The sequence below is a fragment of the Gnatocerus cornutus genome, chromosome 4 (genome assembly GCF_029298725.1).
Source record: "Gnatocerus cornutus isolate USDA-ARS CGAHR chromosome 4, icGnaCorn1.1, whole genome shotgun sequence".
Lineage (NCBI taxonomy): Eukaryota > Metazoa > Arthropoda > Insecta > Coleoptera > Tenebrionidae > Gnatocerus > Gnatocerus cornutus.
In genome coordinates, this window is record NC_142236.1 from 1,369,868 (window position 1) to 1,393,910 (window position 24,043).

Consider the following 24,043-nt stretch of genomic DNA (forward strand, 5'->3'; position numbering starts at 1 on the left):
AAGATAATGATTGTAATTTGTAACTTAAACAAAACTTCGACTGTTCTTGAAATTTTAAATTTTCAAAAACTAAAATTCAATTTTTTTTTTAATAAAAGGTCGACTGTGGCGCCATCTATCAATGGGTAGCAAAAGCTCAAATTTTTCATTAAATTAGAGTGTTTTTTTTATACAATTTTTGTGGCGCCATCAACACGTGGGTAGCAAAAGTTAGGAAGATAATGATTGTAATTTGTAACTTAAACAAAACTTCGACTGTTCTTGAAATTTTAAATTTTCAAAAACTAAAATTCAATTTTTTTTTTTAATAAAAGGTCGACTATGGCGCCATCTATCAACGGGTAGCAAAAGCTCAAATTTTTCATTAAAGAAAACTGTAAAACGTCAATAATATAATAGACACTTTCGTGTCTATTATATTATTAACATTATAAATAATAGACACTGTCTATTATTATATCTCTCATATTAACATCACAAAGAATAGACACTTTCTTATTGAAGCTTGTCGGATAGTGGAGGTTGGGGTCCGGTCCCCACCACCCTTTCCCCATTTTTTTAAGCACTCTTTTATAGTTTTGGAGGAGTCAGGTGTTCGGGAGAGGTAACAATTAGCGCCATCTATTATCGACTTTATTAATTAACCAGGTACAAAAATTAATTTAATTTTTAACAATTTTCAATGGTTTCTTGCCGCGGTTTTGAAGAAGAACACCAACTGCTGCGAACGACGAACTCCTCTACAGAGTGGCACACTCCAGGTCCAAGTTCTCAAAGCAAAAAACAAGTTTTTGAGACACTGAAACAAAATACATGAATAAGAATTAATTTATGGACTTTTTGGGAACATTTTTCAATTACTTGATTCAGTGGCTCGCGAGAGACAAATTGCGACACTTTTCAGATTAAAAAAATGTGACAAAAACGCGAATTTTGGCAATTTCAAATTGACAAAAGCGAAGTTAGCGATTGAAACTAAAAACAGCGATAGAGCGATGCGAAAAAAGGGACAAGGGCGCGAATTCGAGTGTTTTCAATTTACAAACGCGAAATTAGGGATTTAGACTAAAAACAGCGACAGAGCGACGCAAAAAAAGGGACAAGGGCGCGAATTCGAGTGTTTTCAATTTACAAACGCGAAGTTAGCAATTTAGACTAAAAACAGCGATAGAGCGATGCGAAAAAAAGGGACAAGGGCGCGAATTCGAAGGTTTTAAGTTTAGAAACGCGAAGTTAGAGATTTAGATTAAAAACAGCGACAGAGCGACGCAAAAAAAGGGACAAGGGCGGGAATTCGAGTGTTTTCAATTTACAAACGCGAAATTAGGGATTTAGACTAAAAACAGCAACAGAGCGACGCAAAAAAAAGGGACAAGGGCGCGAATTCGAGTGTTTTCAATTTACAAACGCGAAATTAGGGATTTAGACTAAAAACAGCGACAGAGCGACGCAAAAAAAGGGACAAGGGCGCGAATTCGAGTGTTTTCAATTTACAAACGCGAAATTAGGGATTTAGACTAAAAACAGCGACAGAGCGACGCAAAAAAAGGGACAAGGGCGCGAATTCGAGTGTTTTCAATTTACAAACGCGAAGTTAGCAATTTAGACTAAAAACAGCGATAGAGCGATGCGAAAAAAAGGGACAAGGGCGCGAATTCGAAGGTTTTAAGTTTAGAAACGCGAAGTTAGAGATTTAGATTAAAAACAGCGACAGAGCGACGCAAAAAAAGGGACAAGGGCGGGAATTCGAGTGTTTTCAATTTACAAACGCGAAATTAGGGATTTAGACTAAAAACAGCAACAGAGCGACGCAAAAAAAGGGACAAGGGCGCGAATTCGAGTGTTTTCAATTTACAAACGCGAAATTAGGGATTTAGACTAAAAACAGCGACAGAGCGACGCAAAAAAAGGGACAAGGGCGCGAATTCGAGTGTTTTAAGTTTAGAAACGCGAAGTTAGCAATTTAGACTAAAAACAGCGATAGAGCGATGCGAAAAAAAGGGACAAGGGCGCGAATTCGAAGGTTTTAAGTTTAGAAACGCGAAGTTAGAGATTTAGATTAAAAACAGCGACAGAGCGACGCAAAAAAAGGGACAAGGGCGGGAATTCGAGTGTTTTCAATTTACAAACGCGAAATTAAGGATTTAGACTGAAAACAGCGACAGAGCGACGCAAAAAAAGGGACAAGGGCGCGAATTCGAGTGTTTTCAATTTACAAACGCGAAATTAGGGATTTAGACTAAAAACAGCGACAGAGCGACGCAAAAAAAGGGACAAGGGCGCGAATTCGAGTGTTTTCAATTTACAAACGCGAAGTTAGCAATTTAGACTAAAAACAGCGATAGAGCGATGCGAAAAAAAGGGACAAGGGCGCGAATTCGAAGGTTTTAAGTTTAGAAACGCGAAGTTAGAGATTTAGATTAAAAACAGCGACAGAGCGACGCAAAAAAAGGGACAAGGGCGGGAATTCGAGTGTTTTCAATTTACAAACGCGAAATTAGGGATTTAGACTAAAAACAGCAACAGAGCGACGCAAAAAAAGGGACAAGGGCGCGAATTCGAGTGTTTTCAATTTACAAACGCGAAATTAGGGATTTAGACTAAAAACAGCGACAGAGCGACGCAAAAAAAGGGACAAGGGCGCGAATTCGAGTGTTTTCAATTTACAAACGCGAAATTAGGGATTTAGACTAAAAACAGCGACAGAGCGACGCAAAAAAAGGGACAAGGGCCCGAATTCGAGTGTTTTCAATTTACAAACGCGAAATTAGGGATTTAGACTAAAAACAGCGACAGAGCGACGCAAAAAAAGGGACAAGGGCGCGAATTCGAGTGTTTTCAATTTACAAACGCGAAATTAGGGATTTAGACTAAAAACAGCAACAGAGCGACGCAAAAAAAGGGACAAGGGCGCGAATTCGAGTGTTTTCAATTTACAAACGCGAAATTAGGGATTTAGACTAAAAACAGCGACAGAGCGACGCAAAAAAAGGGACAAGGGCGCGAATTCGAGTGTTTTCAATTTACAAACGCGAAATTAAGGATTTAGACTGAAAACAGCGACAGAGAGACGCAAAAAAAGGGACAAGGGCGCGAATTCGAAGGTTTTAAGTTTAGAAACGCGAAGTTAGAGATTTAGATTAAAAACAGCGACAGAGCAACGCAAAAAAAGGGACAAGGGCGGGAATTCGAGTGTTTTCAATTTACAAACGCGAAATTAGGGATTTAGACCAAAAACAGCAACAGAGCGACGCAAAAAAAGGGACAAGGGCGCGAATTCGAGTGTTTTCAATTTACAAACGCGAAATTAGGGATTTAGACTAAAAACAGCGACAGAGCGACGCAAAAAAAGGGACAAGGGCGCGAATTCGAGTGTTTTCAATTTACAAACGCGAAATTAGGGATTTAGACTAAAAACAGCGACAGAGCGACGCAAAAAAAGGGACAAGGGCGCGAATTCGAGTGTTTTCAATTTACAAACGCGAAATTAGGGATTTAGACTAAAAACAGCAACAGAGCGACGCAAAAAAAGGGACAAGGGCGCGAATTCGAGTGTTTTCAATTTACAAACGCGAAATTAGGGATTTAGACTAAAAACAGCGACAGAGCGACGCAAAAAAAGGGACAAGGGCGCGAATTCGAGTGTTTTCAATTTACAAACGCGAAATTAAGGATTTAGACTGAAAACAGCGACAGAGAGACGCAAAAAAAGGGACAAGGGCGCGAATTCGAAGGTTTTAAGTTTAGAAACGCGAAGTTAGAGATTTAGATTAAAAACAGCGACAGAGCGACGCAAAAAAAGGGACAAGGGCGGGAATTCGAGTGTTTTCAATTTACAAACGCGAAATTAGGGATTTAGACTAAAAACAGCAACAGAGCGACGCAAAAAAAGGGACAAGGGCGCGAATTCGAGTGTTTTCAATTTACAATCGCGAAATTAGGGATTTAGACTGAAAACAGCGACAGAGAGACGCAAAAAAGGGACAAAGGCGCGAATTCGAGTGTTTTCAATTTACAAACGCGAAATTAGGGATTTAGACTAAAAACAGCAACAGAGCGACGCAAAAAAGGGACAAGGGCGCGAATTCTAGGATTTTCAATTTACAATCGCGAAATTAGGGACAAGGGCGCGAATTCGAGTGTTTTCAATTTACAATCGCGAAATTAGGGATTTAGACTGAAAACAGCGACAGAGAGACGCAAAAAAGGGACAAGGGCGCGGATTCGAGTGTTTTCAATTTACAAACGTGAAGTTAACGATTTCGACTAAAAACAGCGACAGAGAGATGCAAAAAAAAAGACAAGGGCGCAAATTCGTTTTCAATTTACAAACGCGAAATTAGCTATTTAGACTAAAAACAGCGACAAGACAATACAAAAAAAAAGAAAGGGCGCAAATTTCGGCAATTTATACAAGATCAAAGAATTTAGCCAACCGGCTCACCTCAGTTTCACAGCTATCCATCATCCAGGCATTTTCAAGAGTTCGCCATATCTAAAAAATAAAACTATAAACACACTAAACTTGAAAAAGCGAAACAAACCTTCTACCGACAGAATGTCGAGCCTAGGAGTGCCACCGCTTCTTTCTTCTTCTTCTTCTTCTTCTTCTTCATCAACTCCTGAAGTTTCCAACACGTTGCACGGCATAATGAAGATCGATGAATAGAGAAATTCAATAGAAATGGTGGACAGAATGAATTTTAGTGTATCAAAGTCAACCCCCGCGAACACAAGCACCGTAGGAGATTTTGGTGAACCCAAAATGAACTCGGCCCTCGGTATTCAGACAAAGCCTATCCCGTGGGTGAGCATTTTGACCAAGGTATCCCGTAAAGTGCGTCTACACTCCTAGACAATGCTAACATAATCATTTTATAAATAAAAAGGTTTTAAACCTATACTGACTGCAACTATGTTAGTTTTGTGAAGAAGGGCAGTTGTGTTTCTACCGACAACTAACTAAAACTTCCGATCCTAGCTCAGTGTCCTAAGCCCCCTACAGATAAAGTTCGAGCCTAACTTCTTAACTTCTATACCAAGCTAATACAATGTCTTGAGTTTACAAGCCTTATCAAAATAAAAAAAGAAAAATTCAAAATTTGATAGAGATCTAATTTAAAAGAAGAGATTGCAAAAAGGCAAAACAGAATATAGAAAATATCAACAGAAATGAGGCAAAAGTAGGGTATGAAAACATAGCAATTTAAGATTTCCGCAGCAATCTGAATCTGGAATAAGACTACTAGTTATTGGGATCACCAATTAAGAAAAAACGTTTACCATTGTTTATCATCTTTTGGTTTCTCCAAAACCGGTTTCTTTAACAACTGGACTCCTGCTACTTTCACTTAGGCTATCCACCCACCTTGCCAATCTATCCATCAATGTACTTGGTGATTCCCACTCCACTCATCGAGTTCTTGAAGGTAATCTAGAATAGAATCATTTGAATTATTAGATGATAAAGTATTGTTGGAATTTTGTAACTTTGATTTAACTTCTGCTACTTTTTGACCCAATACAGTTTTTGTTGAAAGTCATATTTACTTTGGCGCGTTTTTCTATTCCGTTAATATTTGTCAGAAGTTAGACCAGAAATATCCACACAAGTCCAAAGATTTACATTCAGAAATTTGTACAAGTAAAATTGAATACAAAACATGTAAATGTTCACGTTATTATCCAAAATGAAAAAAAATGAAATGTTACATTTCGCAATCAGTGGTGTTCCATTTCCGAGAATTTGATGCAAAAGTGTACCGCAGCCCTATTTCCCAACCATTTTCCAGAGTACTAAAATCACAACTGTCATTTTTTTAAAATGCATCAAAATGCCCAAAAGTCGAAAGTAGGCACAATTTCTAGTAGGCACAAAAATACATAATTCACTGAACCAATCAGAAGCAAGTATTTTTGCCCACTGCACAAGTCCAGTGGAAATTTATTTTGACAACTTGAAGGAAAATTGAAACTTTTTTATAGCAATTACTTGAAATCGCAAGTTTAATGTCTTCCTTCGAGTTTAAAAACAAAAATTAAAAAAAATGTGCAAATTACCCAATCAAGAACGCTGAATTTTCACGATTTCAATCAACAACCAAAACGGCGGAAATCATATTTGTATCTTAAGAAACGCGACAGCAAAAGTTTCCAAATGATGAATTTCTTCTCATTGCAAAAAATCTTCCAAGTGGCCGTTAAGACGTCTATTCTGTACACTGCTCTTCCCTGAAAACATTCAAAAATCACAACCAAGAATACAAGGAGATCAGCGACTTTAAAACAATTTTTGGCCATATGTAAGTTTAGTGAAATTTGAATAACATGGAGTGGCCAGTTTGACAAACGAAAAATCAAAGATGTGAAAATTACTGTCATAACAAAAGATGAAATTTCCTATCCAAAGACGTTCTTACACAAGAGAATTATCGTAACAACAACTTAAATCCACAAGAAAACACCAATTAATGAAACGATTTTAGCACAACAACTAAACAATACCAGCCAAACGAAAAATAACTAAATTACATCGTGTGCAGTTGCGTAACTTTAAAAAAATCCATCGCAATGAACCCGTGCAAAAACAAGCGACCAAAAGTCTTGTGTGTACAGTTTCGAAAACACAACACAAATTCCATTATCTCTATCAATGTAAGAATTATTATAACCTAGCAGGACAGTTCATAATTTTCAGTTTCATAGTAAAAACCCCATCAACCCTTATATCAGAACAAGTCGACACTCTGCAAATCAGTACAAGTCTAATTGAATCATAAGGCAACAAAACAATGTCATTGATAACACAAACTGTGTCGTTACAAAATCTCACATTCAAGCAAGTTTGTCCCAGCTGTGAATGAACATTGTAATCTCATTCTTAAATTCTGATTGCAAAAAGAGAAAACGCGTTCTTACTTTGACCAATTACTTGTGTTCCATTTCCGGGAAATTGATACAGAAAACAGCCGAAGCCCCATTTTCCAACGAACTAAAATCACAAATGTCATTTTTTTAAATTCGTCAAAATGCCTAAAAGTCGATTAGTAGGCACAAAATCAATTATTCACTCAACCAATCAGATGCAAGTATTTTTGGCCTTTGTACAAGTCCAGTGGAAATTCGAGTGTACAACATGGAAGAAAATTGAAACGTTTTTGTAGTAATTACTTAAAATTCACAAATTTTAAGGTCTTCCAGTTTGACAAACAAGTATTTTTGCCGATTCCTCGAAACTCATATAGTTAATCTGACATTGTTGGTTGCCTACCTCAATGGAAAACTTTCTTCAACACCATTTAGCGTTCAATGAAAACTTGTAGTTAAATCAAACTTCTCAAAGAATGGAATTTTCTCCAGCTTCCACTCATTCTGGTCGATTAGAAATTTATCCTCTCCATAAATAGAGGTGCTGTAATCCACCTTAAAGAAAATGTTCAAAAATCACTCATTTACAAACAAGTTCTAATCAGACATAATCAATTACTCCACTTGTGGCAACTCACCTAAATTGAATGACTCCAGTCTATGTGAAACTCTGAAATGCATTCCCACGCATATTTTCATGTTTTGTATCCATTGGTACTGTAAAAATCCATCATCTTCTAAAAAAGCATCAAATTAAAACAGAGAAAAGTTCCAAGACGAAAAAACCTTAAATTCTCCATTTAGTGACTTTGAAACCATTTCTTAGAAAGCTACCAGTAATTTTTATGTTCCAGAAACTTCCAAATTAGAATCCATGCCAACATCCAGTTAAAATTTTCGAAGAGCCCCCAATATTCTCCAAAGTTTTGAGCCAAAATTCCACGTAATTAATTAGAACTGAGCGTGTCGCCTTTAGGAGCTGAAACGCAAGAAACACGTTTACGTTTACTCACCAACAAAACCTAAATTTACATGAGACCTGTAAACTACGCAGTAAACAATGTTTGACTTACCAATGCTGAAATTTTAACCAAATGGACCCAAATCGAAGTAATTTTTCAGGGAAAGACGCTTCGCTTTAAATTCAAATCTTGACAAGTCGTAAACACGTCGTAAATTTCACAGTAACTCTATAATCTATGTTCCACAGATACGTGTGAAGTGGTGTGAAGCTGTAGTGTGAAGTTAGTTCAAAAGCCAACTCAAAGTGTCAAAGTCTAAAGTTACTAGATCTAATTATTATTTTTCAAAATTATCGGTGTATTATTGGTTGCCTATCAAAATAGAAATATGTTTTTAATTTTGTGTTTTAATGCTCAAAAAGAATCTTTAAGACTCTATAATTGCTTATAAACCCTTTGAAATAAAACGTCAACTTTGACAATTTATTAAAAAATATAATAAGAAGCATTACAACAGTGCAGGCAATCCTGAAGGTCAAAGAATCGACCTCAATGTCTTGTGCCTGTAAAATACAAAAAGACTCACTTTTATCCTCCATAAAGACAAAACATCGACACAAAACACACAAAAAAACACATTTAGTTCGAAGTTGGGGCATGCGACTGCCAATTATGAGCCTCAATGGAAATTTCTGGTGTAAACTGAATCATAATTATGAGATATGACCCAATCCATGTAGTCACCTAAACAATTCTTTATTTTAATCCTCCGAAACCCATCAAACTTACGCCAAGAAGAGTCGCCGGACTGACTTTGAACATCCCAAAAACCTGTGCGTCCAATTTATTGCTTTCAACGAGCATGTGGCACTCTATCCACTACAAGAAACGATTTAGAGGGTTGAAGTCGAAGAAGACTTACCTCATTGCTAGACTGAGAGGATCCAGATCTGTTGGCCATAATCATAGAAACCAAAGAATTGATGGTATTGACTTGACGATCGATTTGATAGTGTGCCAAAACCAAACCAATCAATTCAAAAATATGTAAAAACGAGACGTTCACCAGTGTTAAATAATACGAGAAACTAAACTTTCCTTTCATTGCTAGAAAGAGATTATTTGTCACCGTGATAGCTGTTAAGACAAAAAGAGCACAAATCTGCAAAGAGAAAAGAGGAATCATCGTGTTAGTAATGTTCACCAGGTCGATAAACATCTTCACGAAGCTCTTCAGCGACTTTATATTCTCAAACTCTTGTTTAAAATGCGCTTTCAAAAACTTAACCAGAAGCGAAAAGCGCTCACTGAGAAGATATAAAGACACGGTGATAAAAAACGTAGCGAAGAACACCATCGCGACGGGGATGTAAAAAGCAAGCCAATTTGCCACAGAAGTGATTGTCTGCAACACCACGAAGAAAACGTACTCGACGATGGCGACGTACAGAAACAACAACAAAGAGGCGAAGAACGAGAAGTAAAACACGTTTCTTATTTTCTTATGGTTCAAAACAAACCCCAATTTTGCCATGTTCTCGTCAAATCCACTCAGAGCCTTGAAGCATTTTAAAAACGACTTGGAGTTCAACCAGTTCGAAATCACGTTGGAGAAGACGGCGAAGATGTAAGAGGCAATTTGAAGATTGAGAACAATTCTGTTCATTTCCGTCGACTTGGTGCGGAGTTTTTCCATGAAACGAAAGGAAAGAGTTGTGATGTACAACCCGAGTAAAATCCAAGTGTACAAAAGAAGGAGTTTATTGAAGGTGGTGCAGTTCTTCGCGGAGTTAAACGCGAAGATTTTCGACCACACTAGGAAGAGTTGGTTGGAGTTACGTTCCATGATGGGTACTGAAGAGGAAGGAGTGGCGTTAAAGACGTGTTGTTAGTGTGGTAGCAGTGACAACGAGTTTCGCAAGAGGGTGGAAACTTCTTTTACGAAATATAGTTGTTTCGTAACCGAGGAGCAATCCGGTAATTTCACGTTTCTCGGTCAGGAAGCTACGCGCATTTCAGAGGACGATTTGAGTTTGGCTGGTCTTCGTGTATGCCGGTTTCGATAAAATTTTGTAACTTTGGCAATTTTAGTCCCCGGACAGGAAAATTTACAGGCTTTGGTACTTTTGACTTGCTCATCAACTGTGCCAAATTTAAAAATTATAGAGCAAAAAACCGCGTTTTTAGAAATTTTTACTTTTAGATGAACCAAAAATTTCAACCGTCTTCAATAAAATTTCGGAACTTTAAGAATTTTAGACCCCAGATTGTAAAATTTACAGGTTTTGCTACTTTTGAGCTGTTAATCAACTGTGCCAAATTTCAAAATTTTAGAACAAAAAAACCTAGTTTTTGAAAATTTTTGTTTTCAGACGAGCCAAAAATTTCTGCCGATTTCGATAAAATTTCGTAACTTTGACAGTTTTAGACTCTAGATTGTAAAATTTACGGGTTTTGCTACTTTTGACCTGTTAATCTAGAGTGCCAACTTTCAAAATTTTAGAACAAAAAACCTAGTTTTTGAAAATTTTCGTTTTTAGATAAGCCAAAAATTTCTGCAGAATTTGGCAATTATAGTCCACGGACAATAAAATTTATAGGCTTTGGTACTTTTGACTTGCTAATCAACTGTGCCAAATTTAAAAATTATAGAGCAAAAACCAAAAATTTCTGCTGATTTCGCTAAAATTTCGTAATTTTGACAGTTTTAGTCCCCGGACTGTGAAATTTGAAAGCTTTACTATTTTTGACTTGTTTACCAACTGTGCAAAATTACAAAATTTTAGACCAAAAAACCAAATTTTTTGAAATATTTGTTTTTAGATAAACCAAAAATTTCGTAACTTTGATAGTTTTAAACTCCAGATTGTAAAATAAACAGTTTTGTTATTTTTGAGCTGTTAATCAAGTGTGCCAAATTTCAAAATTTTAGAACAAAAAACCGATTTTTTCGAAATTTTTGTTTTCGGATGAACCAAAAATTTCTGCTGTCTTCGATAAAATTTTGTAACTTTGACAGTTTTAGTCCCCGAACATTTGGAGGCTTTCCTACTTTTGACTTGTTTACTAACTGTGCCAAATCCCAAAATTTTAGAGCAAAAAGCCGAATTCTTAAAAATTCTAATTTTTAGATTACCAAAAACTTCTGCCGTCTTCTATAAAAGTTTGTAACTTTGACAGTTTTGATCTCCAGACAGTAAAATGTAGACAATTTACTTGATTTTGTTTTGATCCAGGTTCACCTTCAAGTGTGGCACAACTTTCGCTACTTGAAATCCAGTTGAAAAGTTATGACACCGTTACGTAATAAATACAAAAAGTAAAAGTTCGTTTTAGGATAAAGAAAAAGAGAAGAAACAACAAAAATGAAGAGTAAAAGCAGCCCCATCCTTGTTCTTCTGACATAGATAACATTAAATTGTATTTTTTGTTATCACTGCTTGTTAGTGTCAAAGCAAACAGATGTCGCGCTTCAGGTTTCGTCCGCGGATCAATACGCTCGCCTCAAAATAATCGTAACGCAATGATAAACTCGTTATCAATCTTAATAAAACGCATTTGAAGTCGCAAGTCGCACCTAATCCCCGAATTATTCTCGAAATTCGAAATGAAGCTTCTCTAATACCAGCGAGAGATAACAAAAAACTCTTTTATCTATCCTCTCTTAAAAAAAAACGAGTCTTCAGTCTTCACAGTCAGTTTTATCACGATCTCTTCGTTATAACGATAATGACCCCAATAAAATCACGTCCTTAGCAATTTATTAATTTGAATAAAATTCCGCTTGTTATCTCTCGGCATTATTACAAGTACAACCAGCAAGTGCGGACGTGTAGTGTCGCTGTAGAAAAATGGGAGAAGAATCAAAGATTCCACACATTGCCATCACGATAAACGATATCCAAACCGGCGCTTGTGAAATTTTAGCACACATTCGCCCCAACTGGACACGTGAAGATGTCGAGTTTAAGGTGAGCACAGTCAAATTATTTGTCTAGAAATGTTATCATTGTTATGGAATAAACAATATGAATAGCTGTTGACAGATGGAATTACGAATAAACTGGTAGGATGTCGTCACAAGGACGTGGACGTTGCTGAAACTGTTTTGGTGCGAGTTTATGGTAATAAAACTGACCTTCTCATCGATCGAAAAGCCGAAACTAGGTGAGTGAAATCTAATAGGAACGATTTGCGATTAAGAAGCCTTCGCTGCATGGGACTGTGACTAATGTACGGGCAATTTACATTAATTTGTTTACGTACATGCAGCGGAGACTCTGGCTCAATTAGTTCCATGATTCATTACTTTTGTAATTTTAATTTGTTTTCTGCGTTTTACATCGCGACTAGTTTTCTTTCACTGACGTAGTTTCTATTGTGAGATCTGACAGATTTATTAAGTAAAGTCTGTTTACTATCCGTGCCAAAGCTCATTGTTGTTGCTTGAAAATTAACGAAATTGCAGCATTTGATTTCGATGAGGAACGAAAATCGACATTTTTTTAACTCGCAAGGCTATAATTCTAGTAACTATGGAGCTACAACTATAAAATTTGGCATGCTTACTACCCGTGCCAAAGCTCGATACTATAACTTTAAAAGTCTTCTAGTACCTCTAGACCTGTGACTATAAAATTTGGCATGCCAAAGCTTGTAACCACAACTCTAAAAGTCTTCTAGTTTAAGGGCCACAATTCTAGTACCTCTCGCCCACCAGAGAAACTATAATTTCGTTTCTTACAGAAACATCCTCCTTCTGAGCAAACTCAGTCTAGCCCCGCAACTCTACGCAACTTTCGCTAACGGTTTAGCTTACGAATTCGTCCCAGGATGCACCCTCACAACCACCACAGTAAAACACCGGCATATTTACCCCCTCGTTGCGTCAAAAATGGCCCAATTGCACAAAGTCCCCGTGTCATCGCCCCAGCCCTTCATCTGGGACAAACTCCAGAAGTTTCTAGACTTAGTTCCTGAGAACTTCACCGACGCGTGTAAAAACGAAAGGTAAGACAAGATTCCTCTTCTGGAGTTTTTAATGGGTGTATCTAGATTCATCGAGCTTGGCTTCTCGAAGGTGAGACTCCAATCCGAAATCGATTTCTTGAAGAGGGTATTAGCTGATGGTCAAGTTCCGGTGGTTTTCTGTCACAACGATTTGTTACTAGGAAATGTGATTTACACCGAAGAGAAAAATTGTGTCACTTTTATCGATTACGAGTATGCTGCTTGTAATTATCAAGCTTATGATATCGCTAACCATTTTTTGGAGTTCGCCGGTGTTGAGAATGTCGACTACAGCAAATATCCGAGCAGAGATTTCCAATTAGAATGGCTGAGGGTCTATCTCGAGGAGTTCCAAACGAGTTTCACGGACGGAGATGTTGAAAAACTTTACCAGCAAGTTGGGAAGTTTGTTTTGGTTTCACACTTGTTCTGGGGAGTTTGGGCGCTGATCCAGACCGAGCACTCCTACATTGAGTTCGATTTTTTAGGGTACGTGTCTCCTTTATGATTCAACTAGATTTCAATGCCTGTTTTAGGTACGCAGAAATCAGATTTAAAGAGTATTTTGCGAAGAAAGACGAGTTGATCGCAAGCTGATATTTTGCCACGGATATTTAATTTAGGAAATCTCTGTAGAAATGAAAAAAGTGCCTTTTTAGATCAAGTTTTAACTTTATTGTTTGTTACAAGTTAAGTTGTAGTGTTATCAGTTTTGTCTGTAATTTGTTGATTTTTGTTGTTGCGTTGTTATTAAATGAAGAAAGGAAGGACCAGTTAACTGAGTAGAAACTAGGTAATTAAAGTCTGAAGGTTGTACGAAATTTTTAAATATATTTCTTCAAAATACGACTGTTTTAATTACATTGATTTTTCTCCCGGCGCATCCACCATTTTCCAACTGTCTAAAAAACTAAACCCCTTTTTTTAATTGACACATTTTGCCCCCATTATTAATTTCTTGGTCGGTTTACCCCAATCGATGCAGAAACGACTTGATGTTATGTAAAATTGAAGCAAGTTACGTGGCAAATGCTCAGGAGCAAAATAAATGAGGTCCAAAAATAACTGAGTTAAGTTTCGAATATTGAATTTTGGGTTGGAAAATTATGAAAACTCGATATCTCCAAAACTACAAGAGATTTTTTTCTATTTCGCGTTCATAATGAAGATATTTCGATGCGCGTTTGAGCGTATTTCGGTATCGTAATGGACCAATCCCGTGCCAATATTTACAGGAACTTATATTTTTCTTAGGTTTGCAGCAGACAAACCGTCAACCTGCCATCAACGTTGACAATTTAGATTTTGGTTTTGATAAACCATGATAAATCGATCAATACACCATTATTTCTTGTTGTACTTGGCTTAATAATTCATCGGAGAAAAACTCTTTGCATGCAAGAGAACCCTCATGATCATGATCAACATCTTCGCTCTTTTGGCTCCCTTGCGCTGCGGTAACCTCAAAACGTCACACCTGTCAAACTGACTGAAATTGGATTTGGCTACTTCGAATTTTTATCCCGAACATTTTGCAAATGCCAACCACCCTAAAATTCCCTAGATTTCGAAATCAATTTTCTTCGTTTAAAATAAGGCGAAATAGTAAAAATAGCGTATGATACTTGTTCATAATGCATTTTGCCGCACTTACTACTTTATGACACTCCTCGCTGCGCTCGTCGTGTCCTAAAAACGTGCGTGCGGCAAAATGTTCATTATGAAACACGTTTCATAATATACTAATTTTGAAACGGTTTTTACCAGCGTTTTTCGCGGGTCATATTGACAATATTGTTTGTTACAAGTGTCAACAGTTTTGTCTGTTTTTATTGTTGCTTTACGCATTATTATTAAGTGAAGAAAGGACCAGTGAACTGAGTAAAAACTAGGTAATTAAAGTCTGAAGGTTGTACAAAATTTTTAAATATATTTCTCCAAAGTCACTCGTGCTTTAATTACATTGATTTTTCCCCCGGCGCATCCACCATTTCCCAACTATCTAAAAAAACTCCCTCGCCCCCAAACCTCCTGTTTTAATTACCACATTTTGCCCCCATTATTAATTTCCTGGCGGTTTACCCCAATCGATGCAGAAACGACTTGACGTTATGTAAAATTGAAGCAAGTTACGTGACAAAAGCTCGTCTATTTAGCTAAAGTAGGATAGCGTGCGTGATTTGTGAAGATGCGACTTTCCAAAAGACAAAGATGGTACTCTGCCGGGTGGTGCGTGTCTCTGGTGGCGATAACAGGTGTTGGAAACGTCGCCGTTTCGGAATTCTCACAGTTGGTGCGAACGCGCCGAAGATAAAACTCGTGCTGTTTTCACTCCCAGGTAAAAAACGGTGTTATAACCCAGCGGAAAATCTCCACTAAAAAAATGAGGAGAGCCACACCATAGCCTGTGAATAAAATCCAAAAAACGCTGCGGAGATTCGTGAGAGTTAAGAGCCCGGAGGTGGTAAATTTGGCGGTTTTCTCATCGAAATACACCCGTTGGAGTAATCCGGCCTCTCGTAATCGCAGTGCGACGTTTCGAATTTCCTCGAGGAAGGGGGAGTTCTTCGGGAAGAGGAAAATCCGGTGAGAAGGAACCAAAAACTCGTTGAGAATTTCCCCACGTTTGGATTTCTTAAACTCCAACGCGACGAAGTACGGGAGTAAGAAAACCTCGTCGTGGTTTTCCCCAATCATTTTGTACAGATCCCGTTTATCTACAGTGAGGATCCTGTGGGAAAATCCGTAAATTTTCGTGATGATCTCCCGGAAACGGGGAAATGTGACGATGTTGTAGTCGCTCCCGAAAAGAGTTTCCACGCTGGTGACGTCCTGGGAGGATTTCAGTTGGGTGAGAGTCCCGATCATGTTCGACTGGAACATTGTGAGGATCATCGTCCATGACGTCACAAAAAGAAGTGTCAACAGTTCCGACCGACATTTTCTTAAGATCAAGAATAACAGGACGAGGAAGACCAACACCGCCCAAACTTCGTCTTTAAAACTCCTGAAGATGGTCAACTGTTGGCGCTTTATTAAAGGGAGAAGAGCCACAATCCCGTCGCGAATCAGAGGATTCAGGACGTCCAACTCGGGGAAATCGGAGCTCTGGATGAGTCCCATGAAGGAAAACTCAACTTGGCCCGTTTTGAGGGTTTCGGTGATGCCATTAAAATCGGAGTTTTCCGGAGTTTCCACCACAACCAAGCTCGCGTTCATGGCGAAAATGATCAGTTCAAGTAACGAAAAGTCTTTTCCGAACCATTTTCCGGCAATTTTCCTCAACACGGGAGGATTCTGACAGATGGAAACTCGAATTTTGTACCGATTGAGATTTTTCAGTTTGTTGGGAAACCGTGAAAAACCCTCCAAATGTAGAATTTTCCGGTGAAACGGGTCAAAACTCACCACTTCGAGCTCGTCCTCCACAAAAATGAACACGAAATTTAAAACGTTGGTTTTCCACGCGCGGGCTAAATTCTTCAAAATTGCAGATTTATTGGAAACTTGGTTACAAATTACAAAATTAAATTTTTTGTGACTCGTCCACGCGGAGGTAGAGATCGCTTGTAAAGTCGACAGAAAGATGAAATATTCGCTGATTCTGGTGTCGTGAGAGGAGATGATTTTCGGAGATTGAAAAATCGCAATGATCGGATCCAATAAATGCGCGCATTTGTCGGGAGTTTTGTCGATGAAACCGAAAGTGTGGTAATCATGAGTGTTGTAGGAACGGAATTGTTGGAAAAATTTGAAGAGTTTGGTTTCGAAACTGGTGTGAGGATGCACTAATGATAAACTCAAGACGAGAAAAAGGGAAAGTGACATGTTATTTTAGGGTGTTCAAATACACTGAGCTGCAGGAGTCATTTTGTTTATTTTCCGGTTATTATTTTGCTTATTCTTCCGGAAAATGATTGAAGACAGCTCTGAATTGAACGTGTCAGGTACAGTCAGGAGCAAAAGAAATTAGTTCATAGCCGGGATGGAATATCTCGCTTATTTATAGAGCAATATTAAAGTATTTGTACTCATTTTACGCAGAACTTCACGTAAAATCCAAAAAAGTAAGATCTTGATCGATGAAAATTTTTCAATTATCCGTTTTTCGATCGCCCCTCGTAAAATATTTGCCCTACCGATCTGAGATTTAGCCAGTTGATAGATAATACTAAATTGCCCTAAAAACACCCTCTGAAAATCTAATTCGATATTTCGTATATTTGTTAAGGAAATTTGGGTTATGTAGGCTCATTTTACGCAGAATTTCGCGCAGATTCCAAAAACAAATCAAATTGAGTAATTTATTGATCACTGACAACCCGCCAAAGATTAATAACCACCACCAGCACCACCACCGCATCCACCAAGTCCCTCTTCGAGCTATTGCAATCAGTCAAAACACAAGTGCGGCAACTGAAATCCTCAGCATCCGAGAAAATCTTCTTATAGTAGTCGCAGGTATGCGAATGCCCAACAATGGAACCATACGAACAACTCTTGATAGTGTAGTCCTGCATCTAAAAAACTCAACACTTAAAGACATGGCGTGATCAACATCCATACGTTATCTGTGTAGTTCAAGTAGACACAAAACGTCCTTTCTCTTTGTTTCTTCAGCGGAAACCGAAAAAATATCTCGTTGGTCATATTGGCGTAATTTGGAGGGATGTGAATGTATTTAGTTCGATCAAATTCGTCGTTGATCCAGAAATTCTCGCACTCCATCGTCACAGGGTGTTGATGCAAGCAGGTTTGTGTGAGATCTGCACAGAAAATGCACGACTGTGCTGCGAGAGCTGGTGGCAACAACTCGAAGAAGACACTGAGGAGGGTGAGGACGAAAAGTGGACAATGCATGGCGATTGTCAGTTTGACAATTTCGATTTCATCGTTCGTGTCGCAACGAATGAACTTCGTCGTAAAATTCTTTTATTAAAAACAGAATTATGAATTCTGAATGGAAATCAATGCCAAATTATATATCCACCAATACACGACATTTATATCAGCCTGACATTAAATTAAGTCGATGGGAATCGTGAATAAGTCACATTTCTTCATCGGTTCACAGCCGGTCCGAAACTACCACCACTTTTTAAAGAAATGAAAAAAAAATCGTTGGAGATCCACATCTAGGCACTTAACTCATTTATTTCAGTCACTCTTTTTGGTAATTTTTCTTAAGAATGCGTGGCGTGTCCAATTGCCATTAATTCTTTCCGTTGTAATCGCATGTTTTTTCTTTTGGCCCGCCTGTAGGTGGTGCAAGGATGGGCGACGCACAGGAAAATGAACATCAGTTGTGGGTCAACCTCAGTTCTCTTGGAGATGGCAATATATTCGCGATCCTTCCTCAGTTGATGAGGAAGATGATGGACGTGGAGGGCGGGAATGGCATTTTTAGTAACGAGGAGTCGTACGATTTTGTTTTACCCAGTGATGATGAGTGGCAGACGAAGATCTACTACAAGCTGGTGGAGCAGCAGAGGCTCGCCGACGCTCTGGAGGAGGAAGAGTGAGTGAAAAATTGGTGTCGACATTGAACAATTTTTGGGGGTTTTTGTGCCACACACGGTCGATAAACTAATATTAACGCGCCATGGGCAAATAGTTGCGATAATTATAAGATTCCAATCAATACTCGAACTATTATAATCTTGATGGTCTACTTCTGGCCTGGGAACCACCAGGCAAAACCCATTTTTATGCCAGCTATTTTCTTTTTATTTGCACAGGAAGTTGATGGGATTTCCACGGGGTTTTATTAACGCTAGTCAGGCGATTTTGGATTTTTATTTTTCTGGTGATTTCCATATCTTACGTCGTCGTAAACTTTCCTTTCATGACCAAAAAAACTTTCAAATTCGGCCCTCTGACAACTAGAGTTATTAGCAACAGTGTCAATGTCCCCTACATCTTTCAAAATTCCATTTATTTGTCTCCCAGCATGTTCCCCACCCTGCAGGAACCCAGCGCACCCAAACTCCACGATTGGATCATAAAACCCAAAAAGAAACAAATCCAGTGCCACCAACCCGCGAAGAACTCCCAGAAGAGGTCGTTGAAACCCGTCGGTCCGGGTCCCATCACTTGGACGGTGAGCGACATCGCCAAAGCTGGTTGTATTCTCACCAATCCTCCGCTTCCAACCCATTTCGATGACGAACAAGAAATGCGAAGAGTTTACACATTAATTTACGACGTTTTCAGGCGTAAGTTTTCGTGTTTGGCAGCGTGACAATCACATTATTAAATTGCATTTTGTGGTTGACAGTTCGATTTACCGATAATTGTGTTTTGCAGACAAGAATGTCCTGACACAAGCTTTGAATGACATTACCTTCTTCCTGATCTATCCGGAGGTATGTAATGGGAGAGCTCGCGTGTTTGCGCTAATTGTTGGCAAAGAAATGTTAATATTTAATAGAGTTTCTGTAGTTTGCACGAAGTTATTACAAGTTATTTGGTTTTATTGCCGTTATAAGACCAGGATCGAAGCCTTTGAAAATGCTAAAAAGTGAGAAAAAAATATAATAGGAGGGTGAAAGCTATTGGAAATGGGAGAAAATGTAACAAAAATGAAAGGAAAAATAAATTACTGTCGATCTGAGTTCGGGAAGCGAAAGGAGGTGAATTTTAAAGGTAAAAAACGGTTTATCGCGATTTTCGGCAAAACTATAAGTTCTATAGAAAAAAGTTAAATGGCAAAGTTGTAGGTATGTTAATAACAAGAACAACTTTTGTTTTTACACTTGTTTCACATAACCTTAAACACCTAAATATAAATTTTAATAAACATTTTACATAATGATAAAAAACAAAATTTTCGAATTCGCGTTTTTTCATTTTTTGCATTTTCTGAGAAAATTTGGCTGAGTAATGTATATTTTTTTTCACACCATCAGAAAGTAGAGATTTCAACAAACAAAAAGCGCACCGAAATTAATTACACTGTGTTTGGGACATAAAAAGTTAACTTTTCAAAAAATTTTGTAAAAAAAATAGTTATTTGTGTACCAAGGCCAAAAAGTGTTTCTTGGCGAGGACAAAATGGCACTTTTTGGCCGTGATACACACAAGTTAATTAATTTTTATTTATGATTTATTGATTTAATCATTTATGACAACTGAATAATTGTAAATATTTATTAATCCTTAGAAAAGTTTCGGCATGTGTAGCTTCACAATTTGTATGAATTAGGTTTGATGTGCTTTTTGATGTTGTTGCAGCAGCACTGCTAGACAAGTTCAGTAGCAATAATTCAACACATCTTTGTTGCATTTTACAGCAGTTTGTTGATTTGATTTTACCCAAATAATTATAAAATTGGGGGTAATATTAATATCTTGATGTAATATGCAAGCAAAACTATGGATAGATGGCGCCACCATAGACCGGCCAAAAATGTTTGCGGCCAGAGAAAACTTACTATTAGGCCGCTTTTGAAGCCTAAAAATTCCATTTTCAGTTTAAGTCGCCTAAAAAAAATTTTTTGTTGAAGATAAAAATCTAAAACCAAAAACTCGGTTGCCATTTAACTTTTTTCCATAAAACTTCCATAGAAATTGCGATAAACCGTTTTTTACCCTTAAAACTTACCCCCTTCCGCTTCTCGTATTTTATTTTTCCTTCAATTTTTGTTATATTTGCTTCCATTTCCAATGGGTTTCATCCAACGACTATTTTTTTGCTTTCAAAAATTACCCACCCTGGTCTATTATGCAGCAATGTAACTAATTGGTTTCAGGAGACTTGCCTCATTTTATTAATTGCAGTTGGAATCGACAGTGTGCCACATCTGGCTGCTGTTCTACGACCTCTACCACCGCGGCTTCAAGAAGCGCGAGACCGCAGTGGCCGCCAAAGCCACCAGACTCTTCCAAGAGGTCGGTCTGACCAAAGCCGAACGCGCCTTATGGGAATTCCGCGTGAAACTCGCCGCTGCTGTTGCCCGTCTCCGCATTCAACACAACGCTTTATCTTTAAGCGATCTTCTTCCTATTCATCTGAGGGCGGATAAGATTCAAGGCTGCGCCAGTACCAACCCCGTGACGTGTTGGATCAACGTGAAGAAAATAAAGTTGTAGCTTGTTGCCAACTTCACTATCATTACTATGAGTTTCAGGAGCACCATCGAGTTGAAAACCGACATCGAGAGAGAGTTTGGGGTGTCTTTGGTGGCGGAGCAGAGCGTGGGGGCCAACACCTATCAGTTCGATAAGCACTGTCCTAACATAATGGCCTTCCACGGGTCGATGAGAACGAATCTAGCGAGAAGCAGCTTCGTGAAGAACCACAAACTCATCGTCCAAGACAAGTCGTTTTGTTTAGGCCCGGCGACGTTTTCCAAGCACGTCACCGAGTTGGAACTCAGTGGGAGTGTCATTCAGACCCATATTAACTCCCCGAGGACGACGGCGTACCTCGCTGCGATTCTTTCGCAGAACGATAAGATCAAGAGGTTGATGGCGTTCAGCGCCGGCCAACGCAAAGAAGAGTACGATTCGTACTTGAACCAGTTGGGGATGAACAACGTGGCGATCTTCTCCGACAGACTCATCGATGTCTCTCCCGACGCGAACTACATGGAGGACGTCGTCGCAGTGTTTGCGACTCCTCCGAATAGCTACTCTGCTGTGAGTGATCCTATTGACTTGGTTTGTAGCCGAGGAGGAGATCTTTCAATGCTGGAGATTCTCACTGAGGCGGAGGAAAGTGAAGAGGGGCGAAAGAGAGTGTTTGAGATCTTGGACGAGCAGAGGAGGACTCTCCGGTTTGCCATGTCGCGGCCTCAGGTACAGTTTTAATTGCTAAAATCTCACGATTCAGTTTGGTTTTTCTAAAGTGAATAAAATGTTGAATGTGAAAAACTCAAAAAAGAAAACAAACAAAAAATTAAACTTTATTGTAAGCAAAAATTAAATAAAAGAAATTAACATACGACAACAAATAACCAAGTTATGTACGACTCAGCGGTGGTTGCCAATCTCACTTCTACTTTCAGATTCAGTTCGTTCTGTACGAAACCCACTCGGGGATTGAAGAAGAGAATGGAGGAATGATTGAACGAACAGTCCGAGAGGTGAATAAGAACGCCAAGTTGCACCACGCCACTTTACAGGGGAAGTTGGTCGTGCAGATTTTCCCGGATCCTGAAGACCCCGCGAAGGAAATCAACAACAACGAAAAGTTTGATGAAAAGAAAAGCGACTTGAGTGGTTGCCCGCCTGAAACTGTTCGCCTGTCGATGGAGAGTGACGAAAAACTCTTCGAGAAAATTCCGGTGAGATTCCTTCAGAGTCTTTAGCGATTCTAGAGGAGTTTCAGGTACCAAAAACGGACATCTTCGATGTCCCGGATCTGCCGCAACTTTGCCCGAGTGAGACTTCTTGTATCAACTACACCAAAGAAGGTTGTTACCTCGCTCTGGTCCAAAGAAAGGAAGTCATCAGACTGGATAATAAATACATGATTCTCATGGCGGAAAACCGGGGGCTGTTCGGGCGCACCTCTAGCTCGAGCACCAGAGCGAAAGGAAGCAAAGGGCCAAGAAAAAAACAAGACAAACCCCCGACACCCCCTTTGAGGACCAAACGGAAAATCAAAGACACTGAAGTGACTCCTCCAATTAGTTACTTGTCCGTCCCTAATTACCCTCCTTTCAGGTTGCTAGAATCGCAGCCCCCACTCACGCCTTTTTGAGACACACCAAAGACACGTGTGACGTTGTAAAGTGTCCTCGCTGTGGCTCGGATGAAGAAAAACCAAAAGCTCCGATTTACAAACAGTGGTGGAGTGAAACCACGCGACATATTATGGCGCTTCGATCGAATTTGATCAAAAATAAAGTTATTCCAGCAAAGAGGAGTAAACAAATCAACGCGAAAAGTGTCATCGATACGTTTATTTCAAATTCGCGGAAAGTTGATGAAATTGTTGCTAAAAGTAGAGGCGTAGATCAGACAAACGTGCCGATTTTTCCCAAGTTGAAGCTCAAGAGAGAACATAAAGTGGAGAAAGTTCAGATGCAGTTGCCGGTTACTATGGTTGAGTTTCAGTAGTGGTTCGCTGTGATTTTTCAGGAAAATGAGCTTTAAATTGTAAAAATACAGTATTTTTATATTATTGTAGTTTTAATGAAATTGAATTATTTACCTAGTCGGCCGACATTAGCAGAGAACGTTTCAGTTTGTAATTTTCACTTTCAGGTTGCATTTTATATTAAAAAAAAATCAAATCATGGGATATTTAAAAGTTCAATTTTTGCGCCTTGGAAAGCAGTTTTTGTACTTACCGACGAAAACGTCACGTTGTAAAACTTTAAAATCAGGAGCAAATCACTGAAACACTCACTTTACGTGTATTAAAAACACTGACTTTTTCAAAAAGTGTTAAAAACTGTCAAAACTAAATGTCAGTACTGTCAATTGTCAAATTCTGACCACTGACGATTGAAGCACAATAAAGCGCGAAATTCAAATTTATTTTTATTTTGAATCATACAAGTTTAATTGCAATTCAAACTAAAATGTGGGCCAGAATGTCAATTGGGTGAAACAAGAATAAATACATCGACCGAAGAAGCTATCACATCCTAAAGTTATATGATAGGCCAGATTACTAGCCTGCAATCAACTAATTTCAATTTTTCAATTTTTTTTTATTTTTGTTCTTCGTAAATCACTTGAGCTAAATAACGAGAACTATCTGAACTTCACTAATCTCAAACTTGATAATTTTATTGAGTTCAAGGTGAGAGGTTAACAACGTTATGATTGTTGGAAAGTAAAGTTTTACCGCAAATATCCCCGAAACAGTAGATCTAAAAAAAAATTAATTTGCGTGACACGACCTCCAAAAATAAACACATTTTTTTTAAATCGTCGATAAAAATTAAACTATAGATAATTTACCTAACATATTATATATATTTGGGATCTACAAGTCAATCTGCGACGTTTGATATGCAACATGTTGATTAACAAAAACTACCCCTATTTTAATTTGAGATCGAAACTTGAAATTTGGCAGACAATTGAATGATCATTCCAAGTAACCTCTAAATATATCCACTTCTTAGCACGTCCAAGTTTTATTTCAAAATTCCCGCCGGTTTTGGCCAATGTCCGTGTTTTATTTCAAAATCCCAATCGGTTTTGGCCAATCAAAGAGAGAAACGTGGCGCCAGGTTTAAATTTTC

At 38.4% G+C, this 24,043-nt stretch overlaps 3 protein-coding genes and 1 long non-coding RNA gene across 8 annotated transcripts; 2 read left to right on the plus strand and 2 right to left on the minus strand.

The window, feature by feature from the left end:
- Positions 1 to 760: 760 nt before the first annotated feature.
- Positions 761 to 4,645, minus strand: LOC148175759 (uncharacterized). The gene is made up of 3 exons (XR_015769896.1): positions 4,545 to 4,645; positions 4,445 to 4,495; positions 761 to 799 (listed from the first exon to the last, which is right to left on the minus strand). It is a non-coding gene; the product is annotated as an uncharacterized LOC148175759 (long non-coding RNA).
- A 4-nt stretch (positions 4,646 to 4,649) lies between these two features.
- On the minus strand, positions 4,650 to 11,353 carry LOC148175760 (uncharacterized). Of its 4 annotated transcripts, XM_088033828.1 has the most exons (10): positions 8,752 to 11,353; positions 8,619 to 8,708; positions 7,941 to 8,573; positions 7,654 to 7,846; positions 7,506 to 7,604; positions 7,271 to 7,422; positions 6,919 to 6,991; positions 6,061 to 6,231; positions 5,284 to 5,434; positions 4,650 to 5,231 (listed from the first exon to the last, which is right to left on the minus strand). In XM_088033828.1, exons 1-3 carry the CDS (start codon positions 9,673 to 9,675, stop codon positions 8,469 to 8,471), a joined length of 1,119 nt encoding a protein of 372 aa, XP_087889954.1. In that variant the 5' UTR covers positions 9,676 to 11,353; the 3' UTR covers positions 4,650 to 5,231; positions 5,284 to 5,434; positions 6,061 to 6,231; positions 6,919 to 6,991; positions 7,271 to 7,422; positions 7,506 to 7,604; positions 7,654 to 7,846; positions 7,941 to 8,468. The 4 variants fall into 4 exon arrangements, with proteins under 4 accessions (XP_087889954.1, XP_087889955.1, XP_087889953.1 ...); XM_088033829.1 differs by lacking the exon at positions 6,919 to 6,991 and having other exon boundaries at positions 7,506 to 7,601; XM_088033827.1 differs by lacking the exon at positions 6,919 to 6,991.
- Positions 11,354 to 11,680: 327 nt separating this feature from the next.
- eas (ethanolamine kinase 1) lies at positions 11,681 to 13,685 on the plus strand. Of its 2 annotated transcripts, none has more exons than XM_088033831.1 (5): positions 11,681 to 11,800; positions 11,866 to 11,996; positions 12,576 to 12,839; positions 12,885 to 13,328; positions 13,376 to 13,685. In XM_088033831.1, exons 1-5 carry the CDS (start codon positions 11,681 to 11,683, stop codon positions 13,434 to 13,436), a joined length of 1,020 nt encoding a protein of 339 aa, XP_087889957.1. In that variant the 3' UTR covers positions 13,437 to 13,685. The 2 variants fall into 2 exon arrangements, with proteins under 2 accessions (XP_087889957.1, XP_087889958.1); XM_088033832.1 differs by lacking the exon at positions 13,376 to 13,685 and having other exon boundaries at positions 12,885 to 13,052; positions 13,105 to 13,262.
- A 4,344-nt stretch (positions 13,686 to 18,029) lies between these two features.
- On the plus strand, positions 18,030 to 23,137 carry LOC148175762 (uncharacterized). Its single transcript, XM_088034623.1, is given in 8 exon segments — positions 18,030 to 18,357; positions 18,789 to 19,054; positions 19,146 to 19,204; positions 20,619 to 20,923; positions 20,969 to 21,638; positions 21,848 to 22,061; positions 22,097 to 22,458; positions 22,509 to 23,137. Coding segments are annotated over 8 exon segments (2,517 nt in total). The 5' UTR covers positions 18,030 to 18,112; the 3' UTR covers positions 22,905 to 23,137.
- The last annotated feature ends 906 nt before the right edge of the window (positions 23,138 to 24,043 follow it).

What these genes read in the sequence shown, in the direction of transcription:
- eas (XM_088033831.1), top strand. Translation starts at nt 11,681, where the DNA reads ATGGGAGAAGAATCAAAGATTCCACACATTGCCATCACGATAAACGAT. An exon ending in GTGAAGATGTCGAGTTTAAG is followed by an intron (nt 11,801 to 11,865) that starts GTGAGCACAGTC and finishes CAATATGAATAG; the next exon opens with CTGTTGACAGATGGAATTAC. An exon ending in GACGCGTGTAAAAACGAAAG is followed by an intron (nt 12,840 to 12,884) that starts GTAAGACAAGAT and finishes GGGTGTATCTAG; the next exon opens with ATTCATCGAGCTTGGCTTCT.
- LOC148175760 (XM_088033829.1), bottom strand. Translation starts at nt 9,675, where the DNA reads ATGGAACGTAACTCCAACCAACTCTTCCTAGTGTGGTCGAAAATCTTC. An exon ending in CCTCTCAGTCTAGCAATGAG is followed by an intron (nt 8,709 to 8,751) that starts GTAAGTCTTCTT and finishes CGTTTCTTGTAG; the next exon opens with TGGATAGAGTGCCACATGCT. An exon ending in GTCCGGCGACTCTTCTTGGC is followed by an intron (nt 8,574 to 8,618) that starts GTAAGTTTGATG and finishes AGAATTGTTTAG; the next exon opens with GTGACTACATGGATTGGGTC.